The 23,343-nt window shown below is 51.8% G+C and overlaps 1 protein-coding gene across 1 annotated transcript in view; it reads left to right on the top strand.

Moving 5' to 3' along the window:
- Nucleotides 1–21,775, top strand: part of b4galnt4a (beta-1,4-N-acetyl-galactosaminyl transferase 4a) — a 137,354-nt gene extending 115,579 nt beyond the window's left edge. The window contains 14 exon segments of the mRNA XM_056598837.1: nucleotides 4,405–4,471; nucleotides 7,940–8,036; nucleotides 8,038–8,117; nucleotides 9,134–9,243; nucleotides 10,484–10,584; nucleotides 10,831–10,904; nucleotides 11,331–11,509; nucleotides 11,567–12,975; nucleotides 14,316–14,716; nucleotides 16,241–16,394; nucleotides 17,281–17,353; nucleotides 18,869–19,022; nucleotides 19,319–19,445; nucleotides 21,658–21,775. Coding sequence (XP_056454812.1) covers nucleotides 4,405–4,471; nucleotides 7,940–8,036; nucleotides 8,038–8,117; nucleotides 9,134–9,243; nucleotides 10,484–10,584; nucleotides 10,831–10,904; nucleotides 11,331–11,509; nucleotides 11,567–12,975; nucleotides 14,316–14,716; nucleotides 16,241–16,394; nucleotides 17,281–17,353; nucleotides 18,869–19,022; nucleotides 19,319–19,445; nucleotides 21,658–21,775 — 3,144 coding nt within the window.
- The last annotated feature ends 1,568 nt before the right edge of the window (nucleotides 21,776–23,343 follow it).

Genomic DNA, 23,343 nt, shown 5'->3' on the forward strand with positions numbered 1-23,343 from the left:
GCTTATTTATTTTTTCGGGGTCGGATAACGCTTCAATTTATCCTGGCTCGGAACAACGTGCCGGTTGACCGTCCGGGCGGCTGTGAGCGGAATACAGAGAACAAGGGGAGAAGACTTCCTCTAGATCTGGGGTCTGTCCCTCGCTACATCTACTCCACGTTTACATCTAGGGGGTTTGCTGAGGCTTTTATCCAAAGTGACATACAACCATTCATGCACTCACTCACACACCAACAGCGGTGTTAACCACGCAGGTTGACAGCCAGCTCGTCGGGAGCAGTCAGGGAGAGATGCCTTGCTCAGGGACACCTCGAAACTCAGCTAGGAAGAGCCGGGGATGGAACTAGCAACCTTCCGGTAACCAGTCGACCCACGCTACCTCCTGAGCTACTGTCGCCACACCTACAGTCAGATCGCTTCGGACCGGACCAGAGTTGCTCTAGGCAGCGTCCAAACGGTTACAGACGTTAAGTCACAGATTACACATTCTCTCCACGCTGGAAGGTGTTCGGCTAAAGCTCCGTTCCAGTTTTAATAGGAGCCCAAATCTCCACCACCTCAACTCTCAGATATCCCTGTAGGTGTAGACGTGGCTGTCTCCCGTCACTCGTGTTTACAGAACACGATTCTGTTGCTCAAACTTGTTCTCTCCAGATAGCAAGGAAATCTAAAGTGTGAACTTAATAAATAAAAATGTGGTTTGAATCCATCTAAAAGTAATGAACGCCAGAGCTCAGCACACCACAGACATCACTGGGAAGATGAACGCCTAACAAGGCAAATTAGTCGATTAACACACCGTGATTCAAGCAACACCTGCATGGGGAGCCAGCAGTCTCTGGCTTTAATTACTCTATTTACTTCTGCTGATGATATCGCTGCTGAGGGAAGATCTAAGGGATATAAGTTCTCACGCAGGTATCCCTACACGTCGATAAGCAGTAGTATTTCAAACCAACATCACTGCAATAAAAACGAATATGAGTCTTTTACTAAATCTCTCCAACGCCTAAAGACGATGAAGTGGCATTCAGAGTGTCTTAGAGTGGGTTAATATATTCCACGTCCAAGTAGTAATGAATGTTGCTTATTCTAATCTCTTACTGTCACTAATAGTGTTATACCAAACCTTCTGTCTGGAGTTAAGAGAGAAATGTGTGTTGAGGATTAAATCCTTCAACTCTCTCTCTCTCTCTCTCTCTCTCTCTCTCTCTCTCTCTCGCTCTCTCACACTCTCTCTCTCTCTCTCTCTCTCTCTCTCTCTCTCTCTCTCTCTCTCTCTCTCTCTCTCTCTCTCTCTCAAACCCTCTCTCTCTCTCTCTCTCTCTCTCTCTCTCTCTCTCTCTCTCTCTCTCTCTCTCCCTCTCTCCAGCAAGGAGAGAGGGAATCTCCACCAATTATAGCTTACACACATATATGTGGACATTAAAGCAGGAAAGAACAGGAGAATAACAGTCAGTCACTCCTGCCTTAACAGGAGCCTCCATGGCATCACTGTTTACTCCAGAATTGCTTCCAGGCTCAGTGGCATATAGCTCTTACCCCCAGCTCCCTCCCCCCTTCTCACTTCCATCACAATCCAAGCCCCGCTTGGATTGTGAACATCATAATGCGGCCTCACCATCATCGGCGGCATGTTGCTCAGGAGGTAGAGCGGGTTGGCTGATAACCGGATGGTTGCTACTTCGAGTGTCGAGGTGTCTTAGTTGTGTGCGGGGACTGGGTTAACCGAGCGATTGCCAGTGCTTGGCTCCTGGTTCTATGAAGATCCTTACTGTACTGACAGCGATATGTTGTTTCTCTTTCTTCTGACGAATGTACTTATTGTAAGTCGCTCTCGATAAAAGCGTCTGCTGGAGGCCCTGAAGGTTGCTGATCCGTCACATCGACGGTACCCCTGCCCCTAATGATTTGGTTTATCGTTGCCAAAGAGGGCTTGTGACGTTTTGTGCTTCTAAGAGGTGAACGGGTGCCGGTGTGTCAGGGTCTGGGTGACAGTAGAGGCGGGGCCTCCACGGCCCTCGCTGGCCTGCGCCCGCTGGAGTGGGTGTTGAAAGGTGTAATCATGCGCCGTAACGAGCTTGGCAGCCGGCGCTAAATGGTTCAGAGCGATCCGCCGGCGGCTTGATTGCTGTGTTGGCTCAACGTTTGCCACAGAGCAAACCTCCTGATTAGTCACTTTTGATGTGTGCGTGTGTTTGTGTACGTGTGTAGAATATGCAAATGTGTTTTTCCCATATGTGTTTGTGTGTATGCACGTGTGTGTGTGTGTGTGGTTAGATTATGCAAATTTATTTTTCCTTTACGTGTGTGTGTCTGTTTGTGTGTGTGTTTGTGTATGTGGGTGTGAATGTGAGCGAGTTTTTGATTTTGTGTGTCTATATATTTGTGTCGATTACACACACGTTTGTTTGTGTGTGTGTTTGTCTGTGTGTGTGTGTATGCACGTGTGTGTGTGTGTGTGGTTCGATTATGCAAATGTATTTTTCTTTTACGTGTGTGTGTGTGTGTGTGTGGGTGTGGGTGTGGGTGTGAATGTAAGCGAGTTTCTGACTTTGTGTGTCTGTATATTTGTGTAGATTCCACACTTTTCCCATGTGTGTGTGTGTGTGTGTGTGTGTGTGGGGGGGGGGGGTCCCTCTGCCCCCTGTGTCCTGTCACAACCTCCCCTTTCCCCTCCGTCGAGCAGCGTTTAAAGTCTTAGTCTGAAGAGGAGGTTGTATCGCCTCTGAGCGCATAATTAAACGCATCATTAACGACCCGATCAAGTCGAAGGGATTTTAAAGAGTTTGGAAAGAGCAGAGTGCCGGGCTGTCGCTGCCTGGCCCAAGCGGGGGTGATCTTGGGTCAGCAGCAGGGGTAAATATTGTGATCCAATAAAGGGAACCTCACGTTTCATCCTCCAGTCCGAGCCTAGGTCTATGTGTCAGCTCAGAGTCCCTCAAGATTTCTTCCTTGTTAATTAAGGGAGATTTTCCTTGCCCTCTGGGGGGTCAGGGTCAGGGGGGGGTCATAAACATATGGCCTGTTATGCCCTTTGAGACTGTACCTGTGATTAAGGGCTATACAAATACAATTTCATTTAATTGAAGTCTGTTCTTGGAATTAATTAGAATTGTATTAATTGAATCAGCCATGGTCCAGATGTTGAAAGCAGTACAACACAACTTGTTCGGAGGAGCCTGCCTAGACCGCCTTTTCTGGACTGTCAGGATTACAGAATGTGGATCCTCAGATAGTATCGCCCCTAAATGAATCTTCCACTCAATTCGAGTGCTCTCTCTGATACACACACATTATACACACACATACTGGCTGACAATGTTGTGTGTGGGGTGGGTGAGTGTGTGTGTGTGTGTGTGTGTGAGAGAGAGAGAGAGAGAGAGAGAGAGAGAGAGAGAGAGAGAGAGAGAGAGAGAGAGAGAGAGAGAGAGAGAGAGAGAGAGAGAGAGAGAGAGAGAGAGAGAGAGAGAGAGAGAGAGAGAGGAAATGTTCCATTTTGTATCCATTTAACCCCAATCGGTGCAGACAAGCTCATATGCGTAATTTGTGAACATGCACGCGCCTCCAGTATGGGTGTGTTGGAATGGGCCTTGCGGGTGATGTTTGCATTTGAATTCCCATCCGAACGGCTCAGAAAACGACCTGCCTCCCCAGATTACCCGCTCAGTAACCAGAAGTGACATGGTAATTGCAGAAACTATTTAAAAAAGAGTTCCCTGCCCCTCAGTCTGCTGTGTTTTCTTTGCCATCGGACGGCCGCAGAAACAATCCTTCCCGGCGAGCCAACACGCCATTACAGCGCGTGTCAGCGTGATGCTCGCCGCTTATAAAGGGATGCTCGATATTCCAAACTCTGTTACCGACAGACATATGAACGCACACACACAAACACAAATAGACAGGTGTATACGCAGACAGACACACACAGACACACATAACTCACATAGACAGAAACACACTCCAAACTCTGTTACTGCCTCTAGACCCTCAATAAATGTAACATAAAGACAGCATCTGTACGTGGAATGGCATCTAGGAAAAAAAATTATTGCTAAAGCTTCTACACATTATGGGCGGCATGTGGCTCCGGAGGTAGAGTGGGTTGGCTGGAGCCGGAAGGTTGCTAGTTCGGGTGTTGAGGTGTCCCTGAGCAAAACACCTCACCCTGACTGCTCCCGACGAGCTGGCTGTCGCCTTGATTGGTGGATGGTTGACTCCGCAATCGCGGTGTGAATGTGTGTGGGGAATATGAATTGGGGAATTTGAGGTAATATTGTAAAACGCTTTGAGTGGCTACTGGTCTGAGGGAGGGCTGTATGAATGCACTTCATGTTGCGTCACGTTGACTCCCTTCCTCCTCTCGTCTCTCTGATCGTGTCCACCCTGTCTTCTGTCTCTCAGTGGCGTCCGTTCCTGCCCGGGCTGAAGTATGAGGTCATCGACTCCGCCCACATCTCCCTGTACACAGGTAAGACACACCCACACACAAAGTCACAAAAACACTTAGAAATATACTTATTTTTTAAAGAAAAATCGTTTTTTTCAATGAAGATAGCAATAAATTAATCAAAAATACAGTCTAGACATTGTTAATGTGGTCAATGAATATTCTAACTGAAAAACGGCTGACTTTTAATGGAATATCTACATAGATGTGCAGAGACGCATTTCCAGTTGCAATGTTCAGCTAATCGTGTTTAAGGTCAAATGATGTTAGCACAACTAATTATGTTAGCACGGCTGAAAACTGTTTTCATGGAAACTGGAAATTGTCTGGGTGACCCCAAACTTCTGACCGGAAGTCTACATCTCTTTTTCTTGGACCTGAACAAACAGAATCACAAACAAGAAATTTGTGTAAATAATTGATCTAATACATAAAATAAATGAGGTATTAATTAATAAATAGCACTACTTTAATTGCGCCGTCACACAGACTACAATGTTGTGGCTGTGGGTGATGTTTGGCTAAGGGACCGAACAGCACTGCAGTATTCATGGATACATGAATGTGTCGTTGCCATGAAAGTTATGACTTATCCGTTCATGTTTTGCACTTGTGAGAGTTAAATTATGTCGCCTTTATTCGACCCAAATACCAACTGTTGCAATTTGTGGTCCTTATTTCCATGCTAGTTACAAACTGGGGAAAAGGGAAAAGTGTGAGATAAAAAAATAACTTGCAGACATTCCATAAAGTTAACGAGGGGAAATAAATGGCCGCCCACATCACAGGGTATGTGTGTGTGTGTGTGTGTGTGTGTGTGTGTGTGTGTGTGTGTCTGTGTCTGTGTCTGTGTGTGTGTGTGTGTGTGTGTGTGTGTGTGTGTGTGTGTGTGTGTGTGTGTGTGTGTGTGTGTGTGTGTGTGTGTGTGTGTTGCGGGGGAGGTGGACAGGGACGGAGGGGCGAGTTCCAAATAGTTCATAGGGGTTTAAGTGGGACTCTTATTCTCACTCTCTCTGTATCTCTCTGTGTGTCTCTCTCTCTCACTCTGTATGTGTGTGTCTCTCTCTCCGTCTCTCTCTGTCTCTCTCTGTCTCTTTTCGTCTCTCTTTTTCTCTCTCTTTCTTTCTCCGTCTCTCTCTTTCTCTCCCTGTCTCTCTTATTCTCTCTCCGTCTTTCTCCGTCTCTCTCTCTCTCTCTGTCTCTCTCTCTCCTTCTTTCTCTGTCTCTCTGTCTTTCTCTCCCTCTCTCTCTCTCTCTCTCCCTCCCTCTCCCTCCCTCTCTCTCCCTCCCTCTCCCTCTCTCTCTCTCCCTCTCTCTCTCCCTCTCCCTCTTCCTCTCTCTCTCTCTCTCTCTCTCTCTCTCTCTCTCTCTCTCTCTCTCTCTCTCTCTCTCTCTCTCTCTCTCTCTGCTCTTTGAGGTGTGGGTACATGAGGAGTGTTCAGCGAGGCGCTGGTAATGATGTTCTGACATAACGGCGTTTATATATATAAATTATATAGCTCAGGAAACTGGCGGTTAGTTTTTCCTCCATGTTTGGAAGACTTTAATCTTTGTTTGGATTCCGTTGCTTCCGGAACCTCAAACAAACGCCCTGATCTGATTGGACGTGCTCCGACTGGTCAGCGTCCATCGGGGCTCTGAGTTTAAACGGTTTGAACTTTGAGCGCGTCGGCAGGACGGAAAATCGTAGCTCAGCGTCGAAGCCCAACCTAGCGCTGACGCAAGACCGGGGAAAAGCCCAGCACTAGGTTGGGCTTCAACACGTCACACACACACACACTCACACGCACACATATAAACGCACACACACACACACACAGACAGACAGAAAGGCATAAACACGCACACACAAACAGACACACACATGAACGCACACACACACACATAAACAGACACACACATTAACGCACACACACACACACGTAGGGACGCAAGTGTGTGTCCCTATGTCCCAATGCTATGTCCCAATGCAACGTTTTCCCCCCCATGGGAAAGCCTTGGCAACGCCAGCCACTTTGAGGCAGAAATCTCGTCATGTGTTCACCGCCTCTCCTCACTATACTTATCCTCTTCTCCCTCTCCATTGTTAATCAGCGTCCTTCTGAGTTGGTGGAACATGAATTGATCATTGTTTACATCGCGCTGGCTAATTAGTCGTGGTTTACTATGGTTCGGGGCGGATGAAGTCACACTTCACAGCGTGTGTGTTGTCCTCTTGGCCGGGTTTAACAGAGATGTGGACGTCTTGTAGCTTCAGGCGGGATTCTCGTAGCAACGCAACCTAGAAATCACATGTTTTTATTACATGTAAATAGGAGAGCAATCATGGACACACATGACCACACATACACATACACACAAACGCACACACAAATAAACGCACAGACACACACACACAGACACACACACACGCACACACACACACACACACACACACACACACACACACACACACACACACATATGAACGCACAAACACACACACACACACACAAAGTCACAAAAACACAAACACACACGCATACACATACACATAGACACACGCACACTTTTTAACGCAAACACACACGCACACGCTGTGTCCTCTCCAGAGTATGAAATCCATGCTGACTCTTAATTATGAAATATTTTCCCCGCTCAGGCTGTGTGTCTGACATGCGATTAATCATCAGGGCCTCCTGCCCTCTTATTGATTTTGATATCATGTGGCCTCCTACTCTTCTTTTGTTTTCTTCTGAGCTACAATCCCTTCCTGCTCCCTATCCCTTTATAACTGCTTGTTTGTTCCTCTTTTTTCTCAGTATGTTTTTGTTTGTTCGGCTGTTCATATTTTTTTCCTTTAATGGTCAATGAAAGCAAATTAATGAGGTAGGAAATTTCCTCTAGTTCCCATCGACTGTCTAATTGCCTGTCACTCCAGATGTCACTGCTGTGGACCTAAAGGGCCATCATCTGGGCGTCCACAAGCAATCCTCTCTCTCTCTCTCTCTCTCTCTCTCTCTCTCTCTCTCTCTCTCTCTCTCTCTCTCTCTCTCTCTCTCTCTCTCTCTCTCTCTCTCTCTCTCTCTCTCTCTCTCTCTGTTTATCTCCACTGGTGGATCAATATAGAATAGCCTGCTGCATCTGCAGGTGTGTGACGAGACAAAGTGGTCGAAATCTCTGTTCTTTCACTGCAAAAAACCTCCAGAGCCCCCAAGCCATTCAATAAGTGAACACAGGCCAGTTTACCTTTTGGAGTTATAATTTAATAAGTTAGGTTTCTGTCTCTTCTCTCTCTCCTTTTTACTCTCCTCCATTCTCTCTCTATCCTTCCCCACTCTCTCTATCCTCCTCCACTCTCTATTCCTCTCGCTCTCTCTCCCTCCGTCTCCCCCCCACCTCTCGTTGTCTCCCTCGCTCTCCTTTCTACTCTCCTCCATGTCTCTCTCTGTCTCACCCCCCCACCCCTCTCTCAAACCCCTCCCTCCCTCCCTCTCTCTTCCTCCCCAGACGAGGCCAGTCTGAAGATGAACAGCGTGGACCACATCCCCCAGACCCTGGCCAGCCACCCCCCCCCCCCCCCCCTCCGACCCCCACGCCCCGCCCGGTCAGGGGCCCGGCTGGAGGGGCCGACCGCAGCACGCGGCCGACATGCTGAAACCAGATCCCAGGGACACCTTCTACAGAAGTAAACATTCAGCGGGGGGGGATGGTTGTTGCCGTGACCATAGTCTGCTCTGCTCCAGATAGGAGAACAAAGAAATGGAAGACGATGTCGTAAACAAACCGGAGCACAACGCGGACACAAAGGCGACGGGAAGGGAGGGGAAAATAAATTATGCTTTTTGTGAACGAAACTTTCATGACAAAAACGTGTTGCACGGGCAATTTAGAAACATAGGAACAAGGTGGCCCGTGTGCAAAGAAAAGTGCAGGAAAACAATCTGCACATGAATGTCATTTCTTCTGACAAAAGACCTTTTTCCATTCCGGCGTGCCATTCCTCTGTTATCTGTGGTCGTCTGTGTGTGTCTGTCTGTCTCTGCACCCCCCACTCATGTGTCTGTCAGTCTGCCGGCGCTCTCTGTGTCACATTGTCTGTCGGTCGCGCTACTGTCTGGCTCTGTCGTCTCTTTGTTTCCCCTCGCCTTCTTCGAAGCGGTTCAGCGAGTGCATCGCCGCATTGAGAAGTGTGCAGAAAACGCCAGCAAACTCTGAATCTCAGCTCCTTCCGGGTTGTAATTAATGAGAGTTCACGAGAACTCTGTTCATATCCAATGCAACGTAGTGAGGGCGTGTCACCTTGCCTCGCCGTATGCCTTGATTTCTAGAACCCTACCCGTGCTTAAATTGTTCAGTGTCTCCATCAAAAGGCACCTCAAACGCATGCAGTCCACCTGAGCTTGGCAGAAACACAGGCCACATGCACATGTACACACGCGCACCTATGCAGTACTCCGCCACAGTAGGGCTGGTAACCTTGTCTTGCCGTAGGCGTTGGTTTCTAGAGCCCTTCATGTGCTTAAAACTTCCAGAAGTGTGTGCATCAGAAAACACTGTGAACGCACAAAGTGAATCTGTACAGGTTCTACTGTACTGTAGACGTGCAGGGTGGTGTGTCCTCTGTATGCGGGGTCTTCGGGCTGGTGTTGCCACTGTATGAGGGGTCTTCATGGTGGTGTCTGACTCCTGTTTTCCCCACAGCGCCCCTGATCCACCCCTCCAGGCTGAAGAACGTTCTCCCGGCTTGTCTCTACTCTCCCACCTATGTGGTCAAGGACTTCCCCATCGCCAGATACCAGGGCCTGCAGTTTGTAAGTCAGCGCCATTAGCACCATCATCATCAGCAACACCATCAGTATCAGCACCATCACCATCACCATCAGCACCATCACCATCAGCACCATCACCATCAGCAACGTCAGCACCATCACCATTAGCAACCGTCAGCATAAGCACCATCAGCATCTTCTCCTGGCGGCAGCGGAGGCGCTGCTCAGTGTGTGTGTGTGTGTGTGTGTGTGTGTGTGTGTGTGTGTGTGTGTGTGTGTGTGTGTGTGTGTGTGTGTGTGTGTGTGTGTGTGTGTGTGTGTGTGTGTGTGTGTGTGTGGGTGTGTGTCATGTCTGTGTGTTGTTGTGCATGTGTGTGCATGCGTGGGTGTGTGTTTGTGCGTCTGCGAGTGAGTGGATGCACATACGTTCATAAATCGGGTTGTGATTAAATGGGTCTGCCCCTCGGAGCCGAGCCCCTCTGAGGGTCATTAGGGGGAGTGTTTAATTACTGCCGCCGTGTTCCTACTGTTCGCTAAAAACAGCACATTACATCCCGGCCGCATTGTTCACATGATTTACACTGAAACCCAAAGCCTTTAATTAATGTAGTCAGATCGAGCGCTGCTGGTGGAGGCCGCTCTCTGCTGTCCTCTGCAGGTAGAATCGTGTTACTGCGGGTGCAAACCGCTCCCAGCTGCGTGAGGCTGTAGCACCCGTTTTGATGGGGATTAGACTAATGGAGCTCACAGCAGTGGAGATACTAAAACACCAGGGAGAGACACTTAAAAGGAAACGTTGCATTACACTCCGTACATGAATCATCAGCGTAATACGTGATGTCGTTCAGTCATTAAACCCAGAATTTGGATTGGATTTGGAAGAGAGGATTTTTTCAAACATGACAAACAAGTTGTATTTTGACAGACGCTGACGCAGACGCAGATGCTTTAACCCAAAGAAACGTACAATAAGTACATTTGTCAGAAGAAAGAGAAACAAATTATCACTGTCAGTACAGTTAGGATGTTCATAGAACCAAGTGCCAAGCACTAACAATCACTAGGTTAACCCATTCTCCGTGTACAACAAAGATATATAGGGTAAGATGCTACACAACGCTACGTACCATCTTTAAGTGCAGGGACGTACCGCATACAATAAGTATGTACATGAAGTACGGGGTACGGGGGAGAAAGGGGCGACCCATTCACCGTGCGCTCTGTCCCGCGGTTGCTGGGCGGGGTTTGTAACGGTACCCTGCGTTGTGCGTTGTGTCCCCAGGTGTACCTGTCCTTCGTCTACCCTAACGACTTCACCCGTCTCACCCACATGGAGCGGGAGAACAAGTGCTTCTACCGGGAGTCGCCCATATACCTGGAAAAGTAGGAGTTAGCCGACGCCGTACTCTGTGTGAAGCGCTATGAGCTCATTACGTTGTTCTGGGGCCGGACGGGGCCTTGTTATGTGAATGAGGTCGGACGGGTCTGTTGATTGGACAGCGCCGAATCATGTGACCCCTCTCCGAGTTTGAGGCACTAATGTGCGTGTGTGTGTGTGTGTGTGTGTGTTTGTGTGTGCGTGTGTATGTGTGTCTGCGTGTGTGCTCGTGTATGTGTGTTTTCTTGTAGGTTTGGTTTTTACAAGTACATGAAGATGGATGAAGAGGAGGACGACAGGCCGTTCTTCTTCCCCAACCCAGACGGTTGGTACTAATGAATGGATGCATGTACACAAACACACGGATAGATACACAAACACACACATACACACACACTCACAGATGGACAAACACACAAACACACACATACACACACTCACAGACGGACAAACACACAAACACTCACAGATGGATACACACACACACACACACACACACACAAATAGATATAAACACACACACACACACACCCCTGCACACATGTACACACAAACAACTGCACAAAAACCTGCACACACATGTACACTCACTAACCTGCACAAACATGCACACACAAACACCTTCACACACACACACACACACACACACACTCACCTTCACCCACACCCACACACAAACAATCACACACACACACACACACACACACACACACACACACACACCTTCTCATCGTCCCCCGTGTGTCTCCAGACTTCCTGGATGAAGAGGAAGTGGTGGATCCCGAGGACGAGGCGGAGATCGTTGGCACCCCGCCCCCGAGGAGAGCCCCGCCCCTCCACCAGGCAGGCCACACCTCCAGACCCGCCCACCACCGCCCAGCCTCCCGCCCCACCCCCGCCTCCAGGAGGAGGGGCCGGGCGGAGGAGGAGGTGGGGGAGGTGAGGGCGGCGGTGGAGGGGGAGGAGCCGGAGGTGGAGAAGAAGGAGGAGGAGGAGGAGGAGGAGGAGGAAGTCGTGGTCCGCAGCGTGACAAGGGTCCGTAGCGAGAGGGGGATGCCGCACCCCCAGAGGGACCAACAGACGAGGAGGGCGGAGGGCGGGGACTGGGGGCGGGACCAACCCCGGGGGGGAAGGACTCCGGGGGTCCGGGGCAGCAAGGAGGAGGAGCCTGAGGAGGAGGAGGCGGAGCCTGCACTGGACGGGCTCCGCTCGCCGGAGGACAGGGTCAAAGGTCGGTCGCTGACCTGGCTCCAGCCCGCCCCCCCGGAGCAGCGGCTGGTCCAGGGGGGCGGAGCCGAGGGGGGAGGAGCCGAGGTGGAAGACGGCGATGGGAGAGGCGAGGCGCCCGCCAAGATCAGCCGGGCGTCCATCTTGTTCCCGCAGAAAACCTCGGCGCTCTCCGCCCTCGCCAGCCGGGCCAAGCGCATCCTGGGAAACTCCGCCCACGGCAAAGCCAAGCCCCCCGGCGACAAGCCGGCGGAGAAGCGGGACGAGAACAAGATCTATATCACACGGCCGCGGCCCGCCAAGGAGCGGGAGGCGGAGCGGCGGGAACGCCGGGAGGAGAAGGGCTGGCGGCGGCCCCGGGAGGTGTTCCCAGGGGTCTTCCTCTACCAGAACGGGAAGACCACCCGGCTGGTCAACCTGGGCCCCAGGGCCCGCACGGGGGCCAGACTAGCGGGGCCCAGGGAGAGGGTGAGTGCGGCCCAGCTGTGGCCCAAGTCCGCCCCCAAAGAGGGACGGACCGCCCCCCGTAACGGGACCGCCGGCCGACACGGGGCGGCGGGGCAGAGGGGTGCCAGCAAGGGGGCGGCGGCGGCGAAGCCTCCAGGGAGGGGCCCGCGGCGAGGGGAGCGACCGGCTCCGGGACGGGACGCCGCCGGCCCCGCCCCCGGTCGGCTGAGCAAGGCAGCCTCGTCTCCCGCCCCGCTGTCAGAGCACCCGGACACGCCCCCGCCGCCGTACGCCCCTCCCCGGAGTTTCAACGCCTCCGACCTGGGGGGCGGCGGGGTGGTCCGGGTGACCTCGTACCTCCGGACCTCGGAGATCACCGAGTCGCAGAACCCGCCGGGGCCCGACGAGGCCGACCTCTCGGAGGCGGTCCCCGACGCCGGCCGGAACCGCTCGGCCGCGGCGGAGGGGGAGTCGGAGCCGGAGGCGGAGGAGGGCGGCGTGTCGGACTACAGCTACGAGGAGGTGGAGGCGCGGCCGGGCTGGGCCGAGGAGAGCATCAACTGGCAGCGCACCTTCTCCGTCAACCCCATGGACTTTGAGCTGCTGCGCTCCGACTGGAACGACCTGCGCTGCAACGTGTCGGGGAACCTGCAGCTGGCCGAGAGCGAGGTGGTGGACGTCCTGGCCCAGTACATGGAGAAGCTCAACGAACGCAACGGAGGGTGAGTGGGGGAGAAAAGGGGAAGACATGGGGGAGGAGGGGGGGGGGAGGGGGAGAGAGGTGGGAGGAGGGAGAGAGCGAAGTGTTGGAAGTCCTGGCCCAGGACATGGAGAAGCTCAACGAACGCAACGGAGGGTGAGAGACGGGGGAGACGGGGGAGGGGGGGGAAAGGGTGAGATAGGGGAGACGGGGGGGAAGGGGGAAAAGGGGGGGACCAAGGGAGACGGGGAGACTGGGAGATGGGGGAGACGGAGTAGACAGTGGAGGTGTGATGGAGAGACGGCCGGGCTGGGGGAGAGACGGGGGAGAAGGGGAGTGGGGGGAGACGAGGGAGACAGGGGAGAGGGGAGAAGGGGGGGAGAGGGCACGGCAGAGGCGTGATGGAGGAACAGCCGGGTGTGCGGGGGTGAGATACGGCACGGCCACCTCCTGACTGCGTCAAATGTAACCGCCGACGGGGAGCCAGAGTCGTTTCCCGGGGAACGTTCCGGTCACGGCCGGCCGTGCGCGCCCAGGTTAGGGCCAACCCCTGTTTGCTAAATATCATCTTCTGCCGCGGTGCTTAGCAGCCCCTGCAATGCTATTAGACTAAAGTAGCTTTCCTATCGCCTCCCCGCTCTACTTCTCCCCTCGATCGCCCCGGCGGAACATCGGGTTCCTCCCGTTAAATGATGAGTGGCGGCCCGTCGGCTGTGGCAGAGGCTGGCTCCCAGCCCCGACATGAAAGCTTAATGTGTTTGAATCTGGCGCAGCAAACTCACAGTCGAGGGACTGGGGGTGAGGGAGGGGGAGGGGGGGTGGGGGGGGGGGGGGGGGATCAGGTTTGCTCTCTTCTTTTTCCTTGAAGAAGGAAGGCAGTATTTCACTCTCTGCCCTCTTTTGGAGTATTTTTAAAACGCAGCAGACATGTAGTCGGGAGGATAGGCAGGTGGTGAGTCAATGCTGCTAACCGACTTATTAAATGGGAGAGCAACATTCGGCCATTTTGAGACCATTACCAGAACAGAGCTCAGCCCTAATGGCAGCGACCTCGGGTTCGATTCCTCACCGTGGTCCTTGGCTGAATTTCCTCTCTCTCTCTCTCTCTCTCGCTCTCTCCCTCTCTCCCTCTCCCTCTCCCTCTCTCTCTCTCTCTCTCTCTCGCTCTCTCCTTCTCTCCCTCTCCCTCTCTCTCTCTCGCTCTCTCCCTCTCTCCCTCTCCCTCTCCCTCTCTCTCCCATTTCTTCATCTCTTACCCATTGTATCTTCAAGAATAAAAAGCTAAAATAATGCAAAAAAAACTCCATTCTCCCCCAAACCCCCTCCACCGTCTGACGGCGCCGCCTCCCCCTGCCCCCCCAGGATCTACACCCTCCTGCGGATCATCAACGTGGAGAAGCGGCGGGACTCGGCGCGGGGCAACCGCTACCTGGTGGAGCTGGAGCTGATGGAGCGCGGGCGCAGCGTGGTGCGGCTCTCCGAGTACATCTACCTGCTGCTGCACCGCGGCCGGCTGGGCGACGAGAGCCTGGAGAACACCGACCCCGGGGGGGGGCTGACCCCCTCCGCCGGCCCCGCCTCCGCCCCCGCCCCCGCCCCGGGCCTCATCACGCCCCCGCCCGCCCCGCCGCCCTCCTCCTCCACCCGGGCCCCCGCCAGGCCCGGCGCCACCGCCTGGAGCACGGCCTACGCCAAGCCCCTCCTCTGCCAGCCCGTGATGCTGGAGTGGAGGAAGGACGTCATGGTGCACTTTGTGGTCCCAGGTGAGGCCGCCGAGGGGCCCTGATGCTGCGGTTCTGATTGTCGTCGTTGTGGTCGTTGTTGATCCGTTGTTGATGTGTCCTTATCTTCTATTGTGTGTTGTACGTCCTGGCACTTAATGTACGCACTTAATATACACTTTTATGTTGTACACTTGATTTATGCACTTATTGTATGTTGTTAGAAACAGTACTCAGCATTGTGTAGCAGCCTTGTTGTACGCAGGGAATGGGTTAAGCTAGCGATTGTTAGTGCTGGGCACTTGGTTCTATGAACATCCTTACTGTACCGACATATATATACAGGCACCGCAGTGAAGTTGAAATATATCGTTTCAACTTCACCAATATGTTTATCTTCTTCAGTAAGATGAAGTCCCCCAGTAGGTTAAGCCTCACCACTAACTCCTCCTGATGATGCATGTTGTTATTCATCCAATAAGCCACTGGGTTATCGGGTGAAACAAAGTGTTTTCGGTCTCTGTGCAGTTTGAACTCGAGCACGGAGTGATTATCATCATTTATTCCCTTTTAAAGACGCCATATTTCCTGTGTGGATGTGCTGGGGCTGCGATCCCAGCAGAGCTTTTCATCATCGACTAGCACGCCGGTGTTGTTGTTGTTGTTGTTGTTGTGGTGTACTTAAAGTACTGCTGTAAAGCAAATTGCCCCTCGGGGACATCAAGACGTACTGGACCCTGAACAGAATCCTCAGAATCCTGCGTGTTGCACCGTAACGCTCCAGGGAGCGCTGAACGCTCAACTGTATTCGATGGAGAGAGAGCCCCCACTTGGAAAACGGAACGGAATAAAGAAAAGGGAATTTTTTACTCGTTATGCTAATGCAACCTGATTGTGTCACATGCTCCCCGGACTGAATAACTTATTATTGACCTTCACTGTGTTATTAATTTTTCGAGCCGTGAATCGGACGTGGTCTTCCCGAGTCACGATGTTACGAACAGGCCACTGCATTTCAAACATGTGCAATGCGGTTCCACTTTGAATTAAACACGGCGTCTCTAATCCGCAGAGATAGAGAGCACCGCGGGGCTATTCGCACCGGGACGTCCACATAAATGTGATATATTGTGCAGGCTCCGTTTTATGCTCTCTGCTCCCTGAGTGATTTAATACGAGGGTGAGAGATTATTCTAGATCTGCTCCGCTCCTCTCCACTGCTCCGCTGTGCGTAAGTCAGATTTATTCAACCCTGTATTAATATTGATAAAGGGATTTTGGGCGACTGTAGCTCAGGAGGTAGAGCGGGTTGGCTGGTAAACGGAAGGTTGCTAGTTCGATCACCGGCTTCTGAGTTCAACCATCTAGCTGAGTGTCCCTGAGCAAGACACCCCCACCTGACTGCTCCCGATGAGCTTGATGTCGCCCTGCGTGGTGGATTTCGCCGTCGGTGTGGGAATGAGTGAATGAATGGTTGTAAGTCGCTTTAGATAAAAGCGTCTGCTAAATGTAAACGTAAATGATCTGGTTCTTAATGCCGCCCACTCTCTGCTCCGCCGTGCCCAGTGAAGAACCAGGCGCGCTGGGTGCAGCAGTTCATCGCCGACATGGAGAACCTCCACCAGCAGACCAAGGACGACAACTTCAGCATCATCATCGTGGACTTCGAGAGCGAGGACATGGACGTGGAGACGGCGCTCCGGGAGAGCAGTGTACCCCGGTGAGTGATCGCCGTACCCCCTTACACGGCCAGAGTACCCCCTTATACGACCGCAGTGCCCTGTTATACGACCAGAGTACCCCCTTACATGACCAGAGTACCCCCTTACACGACCAGAGTACCCCCTTATACGACCAGAGTACCCCCTTATACGACCAGAGTAGCCCCTTACATGACCAGAGTACCCCCTTATACGACCAGAGTACCCCCTTACACGATCAGAGTACCCCCTTACACGACCAGAGTATCCCCTTGTGCGACCAGAGTACCCCGCTATCTTACCGCCGTACCCCCTTATCCCAACACAGTACCCTGATATATGACCGGTACCCCGGGAAATGACTGCAGCCCCCCCTTACATAAACAAAGTACCCCGGTAAAAGCCGCCGTACCCTGATAAACGACCACAGTACCCTGATAAAATAAGTGAGTCACTTTTTATATGGTTTATATGGTCGTTTTAGTGGTAGACAACCCAACCTGTTAAGCTCCAAGCCCTTTTCTTGTGCTAGTCCTTGTCTAAAAGTCTCATGGAAAACAAGAACAGCCGTACGCCTGTCCGGTTTGCAGGCAGGGGGTTTGTAGCCGTGTGTAGATGAAAAAAAAGATGACCACTCAAAGACATATCCGGGAACCTGTAACTACCACCACTTCAGAGTAGACTAACATAAAAAGGGGCTTAACAGGTTAAAGTAGATGTCACGTATCAAAGTGCCGTGTGAATCTCACACCGATTCCCAGCGGCTCTGACACAATGGTGCGGCTCAGGGAACGGCTCCTCAGAACGCCCAGAGTGAGATCTAATCAGGCTCACTTCCTCCCCGCCGCCGGAGAGAGGGGGTGTTAAGTGTGTGACTGGGGGTTGTGTGTCTTTGTGTTACCACAGATACGAGTATCTGAGGAGGGAAGGGAACTTTGAGCGGTCGGCCGGGCTGCAGATCGGAGTGGATACCATCGAGGTGAGAGGAGGCGGCGGAGGAAACCCTCTCTGAGATTACAACGTCAGGACACTGGGTCCCAGAATCCAGCCTGCAGCCCCGAGCCGCGCTGCAGGGGAGAGGGAAAAGACAAAAACACACACTTTGAAAGGGACACGAGCGTATGCACACACACATGCGCACGCACACGCACTTGCACGTGCACGCACACGCACACACGCCACACAAACAGAGGAAACCTTGCCTTCCATATTACCGGTACCTATAACACAGAAATGCAATCTCACACCTTTTCATCCTAACACCTTCACACCTTCACACCTGCACACACACACTAACACACTCATGCACACACACACACACACACCACTTGACATACGCACAAGCAAGCATACACACACTCCTCTCTCACACAAAATATGTGTCTCTCTCTCTCTCTCATTAGCACACACACATTCACTCTCACACTCACGCATCCACACACACAAGTATAGACGCACAAACACACACACGCACAGACGCACGCACACACACACAGAGTGTGGGGTCTAGATGAAGTGAAACCAGTCAGAGGGACCATGTGTCCCTGATGGACAGAAAAAAAGAACACTATGCATTATTCATCAGTCTCCAGTGCTTCACAGCCAATGAAATGCTTCCTTATTTTGCCTAAGTCCCGCCCACTCCCTCTGGACCCTCCCTAACCAGGCCGCATGACAGGATGACAGAACCAGACTGACAGCTAGCTTCCTGTCAACTCATACACACACACACACACACACACACACACACACTCACACACACACACACACACACACACACACACACACACACACACACACACACACACACACACACACACACACACACACACACACACACACAGATCCTCCAAAGACAGTAGGGTGTGTATGTGTCTGTGCCAGCGTTGCCACCTTGAAATGACGGCTCTGTCACTCATCCATGATGACGCAAAGCATTATGGGATGGTGTTGACATTGATACTGATCGGGGATCTCATTGCCCTTTAATCCCAAATACTCAGAGGGATGCACACACACACACACACACACACACACACACACACACACACACACACACACACAAAAGGCCTAACCACGATCAATACATTTGTATCAATTGCTCATCATGTATTGCATCTTACTTTATTGATCCAGATCAGCAAAAACATGACAGTAGGATAATAAGAAAAGAGGTAAAGGTTGGAATTTGTATATACACATATATATAATAATGTGTACGTATATATACAAACTCTATATTCAAATACCGGTATTTAAATATGTATATGTAAATATACAGTATGTATACATGATATCACACCTCCTCCACATCCTGTGTGCAGCACCAACCTGAGTGATGCAGGGAGCAACAAGAACTGACTTTAAACTAGTAGTCACTGTGTGTGTGTGTGTGTGTGTGTGTGTGTGTGTGTGTGTGTGTGTGTGTGTGTGTGTGTGTGTGTGTGTGTGTGTGTGTGTGTGTGTGTGTTCGTGTGTGTGCTGCCCCCTGCAGGACAGCCACAGCATCGTGTTCCTGTGCGACCTCCACATCCACTTCCCCCCCAACATCCTGGAGAGCATCAGGAAGCACTGTGTGGAGGGCCGGCTGGCCTTCGCCCCCATCCTCATGAGGCTGGGCTGTGGCAGCTCTCCGCTGGAGCCCGATGGTACACACACGCACACACACACGCAGGTGCTTACAAACACGTACGTACACACGCACGCACACACAGCAACACGCGCCCACCAACACGTACGCACTCACCCACACGCACACACACACACGCGCATACACGCTTAAACACACACGCGGTTACGTACATGCACACTCACACATGCACCCGCACTCACACAGGCACGTACTGTAACACACATGCACACACTCACACACAATGCACACACTCTCACTCCTCTCTGTCTGTCTCTCGCTTTCTCTCCCCCCCCCCCCCTCTCTCCCCCCCAGGGTACTGGGAGGTGAACGGCTTCGGCCTGCTGGGACTCTACAAGTCGGACTTCGATAAGATCGGGGGGATGAACACGGAGGAGTACAAGGACCGCTGGGGCGGGGAGGACTGGGAGTTACTGGACAGGTGAGTCCCTGTGAGAGGGGGGGGGGGACTGGGAGCTACTGGACAGGTGAGTCCCTGTGAGAGGGGGGGGGGGACTGGGAGCTACTGGACAGGTGAGTCCCTGTGAGAGGGGGGGGGGACTGGGATCTACTGGACAGGTGAGTCCCTGTGAGAGGGGACGACGACTGGGAGTTACTGGACAGGTGAGTCCCTGTGAGAGGGGGGGGGACTGGGAGTTACTGGACAGGTGAGTCCCTGTGAGAGGGGGGGGGGGGGCTGGGAGTTACTGGACAGGTGCGTCCCTGTGAGAGGGGGGGGGGAGGGCTTGGAGCTACTGGACAGGTGAGTCAGTGTCTCCGTCCACGTTGGGGGTCCATGGGGTGGGGCATTCCGTGGTGCTTTGAGCTCTGTGTGTTCTTGCATTGCGGGGGAGTGCTGTTTTCGACTGTTGTTATCGTGGATGTTGGTTTGTAAAGCCAAGCATTGATTCCAAATGGTTAAGTACGATTTGCTCCGTAACTGGAATTGAAGGCTCAACCTTGGAACATTATCGACCAATCACGATCATGTATCAAACAATCATGTGGTATAAGGTTTGTTAAACGGTTGATGTGAGCAGTAGGAGAAGTATTTGGGACGATTATTCTGAGACAAATACTGAACTGATCTGCATCTGAGAATGCCTGATCCATAGTGTTTGTTCATCGTTAAAGAGATACTTCACCGGTGGGAATATGAAGGTAAATAATTCAATGTATTATAAATGTGAAAAGAAAATTGAAATCGGTTCATCCTAGCATGAAAAAAGGCAGAAAGAGTGTTTTCATGGTCTCTCTGGCTCAAAGTAAGAAAACCTCCAACTACCACAGTGCATTGCGCTCGCTGCCCCGCCCACCTGTCGGTCTCCCGTCCCCCTCATTCCCCCTCAGTACGCGAGCTCCCGCCCCCTCTCAATCCTTATTGGTTGAAAAATGTTCCACCAAAAGTGTGTTGTAGTCCTCGGCCCTTCTAGCGGGACAAGAGGTTTCTCCCGAAATGACGTCAAACGCGTCATTTGACGTCATTTCGGGAGAAAATTAGATGAGAAAAAATGGGCCAAGGGGAGACTGGTTTAGACTGATATTTATTTATATATTTATTTATATTACAATAGCGATTTTATAATGATAGAACGTCGGTTCTAAATGGGTGAAGTATCCCTTTAAGGGTTTGTTTGACTAAGGTGTCTTTCGAGGAAATAAAACAGTTTGATGAATACCTTTTACCTCTTCAAAGACTTCAAGCGCCCCTCAATTTGAAAGTGTTTCTTTCACAATATGTCGACAGAGATCCGCCACTCAGAAAGCACTTTGAAGTTTGAAGTATGACAAATAAAAAAGGATTTATTCAAAAGTATCTTTCGCTAATACACCAGTCTTTTTACTAATGTAGAATGACTTCTTGATGCATCATGCAATGTGCTGATCAAAGCAACCCTTGCATCAACACAATGCATAATACATGACGTGTTGTTCGTTGTAAACATGAACTGTTAATGGGTGGTGCAAGAACTTGCTTTACTTCACTTATGCCATCAACTATTCGCAAATGTGTATCTAGTCCCTCTGACTTCATGATCGATTGTCAAGGGGCGTCATCAACCAGCCGAAAATACACCTGGATATAATTGGATAGACAACCAATCAGAGCAAGGAAGCGTGTGACAGTCGACACATCAGCGGCAGACATCTTGTTCACAGAAACGCCTCCTCTGTACTCGTATCATCCCCGCCCCTTAGTAGGTAAACTGTTGTGAATGGCCTGAACCGGTCCAGGTTATCTATGAACCTGTCTGACATCAGGTGGGGCGGATGCATCTGCAGACTCGTCTGTCTCCCGCACTTGGGTCTGCATGTGGCTCAGTAGGTAGAGCACATTGGCTGGCAACCAGAAGGTTGCTCGTTCGATCCCCAAGTGTCGAGGTGTCCCTGAGCAAGACGCTTCGCCCTAACTGCTCCTGACAGGCTGGCTGTCACCTTGAGTATCTGACCTCCGCCGTCGGTGTGTGAACGTGTGTGCATGAATGGGTGAATGTGAGGCAGTATTGTACAGCGCTTTGAGTGGCCACTGGTTAGAAAAGCGTTTTATTAATGCAGTCCATTTACCATTCAAAGCCCCCCTAGGGGTGAGCGCAGAAGCACCGCCGGGCCGACAGGTCGTTAACGTCTGCCCCCTGCGTTGTGTGTCTCCCCAGGGTGCTGCAGAACGGGCTGGAGGTGGAGCGGCTGCGGCTGAGGAACTTCTTCCACTACTTCCACTCCAAGAGGGGCATGTGGAACTCCCAGAACAAGAAGACCCCCCCCAAGGGGTAGCACCCCCCCCCCCACCACCATCACCACCACCACCACCCCCCATACTGCCGGGCCCAGGGAGACCGCCCAGACACCTGCACAGGGGAGGGGTGACGGACCCTGCCTTTGAGAAACTAGAGACATCAAGCCTTTTCTACGGATGACTGTTTCTGTCACCAGGGGAGGGGGGGGGGGGGGGGGTGGACTTAAAGACGGACGCCACAAGTTGTCGCCTTGCCTCACTCCGACCGACTGATGGGCCGCCGTACTGCGAAACGGTGGTCTCTCTCTCTCTCTCTCTCTCTAACTCGCCCACTCTCTGTCCATCCACTTGTGTGCAATTTTCTGTCAGAGGGACTGATATGCAGTTTTGTGTGTGTGTGTGTGTGTGTGTGTGTGTGTGTGTGTGTGTGTGTGTGTGTGTGTGTGTGTGTGTGTGTGTGTGTGTGTGTGTGTGTGTTGTGTGTTTTTAATGACAGAGCACACACCTTGGATCGAACAGGGAGCTGTGTGAAAATAACCTAAGATTAGGTTTAAGTTTTGGGTTTTATTCCAACATGTTCCGACGCGTTGCTAGGGGCTTTGGCGACACCTCCAGGCTGTGGTTGAGCCCCGAGGGTACAGTACGCCAGACCCCCTGGCGGGAGAGGGGGGGAGACGAGAGACACGGCCCCGCGGCCGCTGAAACACTGCCCGTCAGGACGCCTCTGTGTCACCGCTACAAAACAGGACGGCGAAGGCAGAGGAACGAAGCTTCACCGTCTCCCTGCTCTCCGTTTAACATCGCTCACCTCCGACGCGTCTCTCTTTCATTTCTTTGAGCTCCGTCTGCCCATTGGTTCAAACTCCGGATTCAAGTGTGTGTGTGTGGTGTGTGTGAGTGTTCATGTGTGTGTGTTTGTTTTTGTGTGTGTGTGTGTGTGTGTGTGTGTGTGTGTGTGTGTGTGTGTGTGTGTGTGTGTGTGTGTGTGTGTGTGTGTGTGTGTGTGTGTGTGTGTGTGTGTGTGTGTGTGTGCTCGCGTGCGTGCGTGCGTGTGTGTGTGTGTTTGCGTGTTAGTGTGCGTGTGTGTATGTGCGTGAGTGTGAGCGTGTCGAAACATCACTGGTATCTTTGTCATAGGGGTTTAAAGTGCTATTCAAGCACGCTGTCGTTTACAAACGTGGGTGTTTTATTTAAGTAACTACAGGTATTCTGCCATACAGAGGTGATGCTATTTAAGTGGAGATTCTGTTACATGAGGCCTAAATGCACTGGGTTTGGCTATTCAAACTCCTCTGAGACACTGAACTGGTTGACGGTTTGCACCCCCCGGATCCTACTGATGGTATGCTCCCCTCCACACAGTCTCTGTGACCTCAAGGCTCCGGAGCATCCCAAGACCTCACACAGAGGGGGGGACGTGTACCGGCGACAGCTTTTCTTTCTATTTAATTTAACACGGTTGCCATTTGAGAATGGGTTTATGGGTTTTCATATATTGGCTCTGGAGGCGATTACACGCTACGCGGCGCCCCTGCTGAAGTCATCCGCTGCCGAGCGTGGGGTTGGGGCGGTCTGAGGCTCCGAGCGAGCAGGGGGGGGGACACTG

The sequence above is a fragment of the Gadus chalcogrammus genome, chromosome 9 (assembly GCF_026213295.1).
Source record: "Gadus chalcogrammus isolate NIFS_2021 chromosome 9, NIFS_Gcha_1.0, whole genome shotgun sequence".
In the NCBI taxonomy this organism is placed as follows: Eukaryota; Metazoa; Chordata; class Actinopteri; order Gadiformes; family Gadidae; genus Gadus; species Gadus chalcogrammus.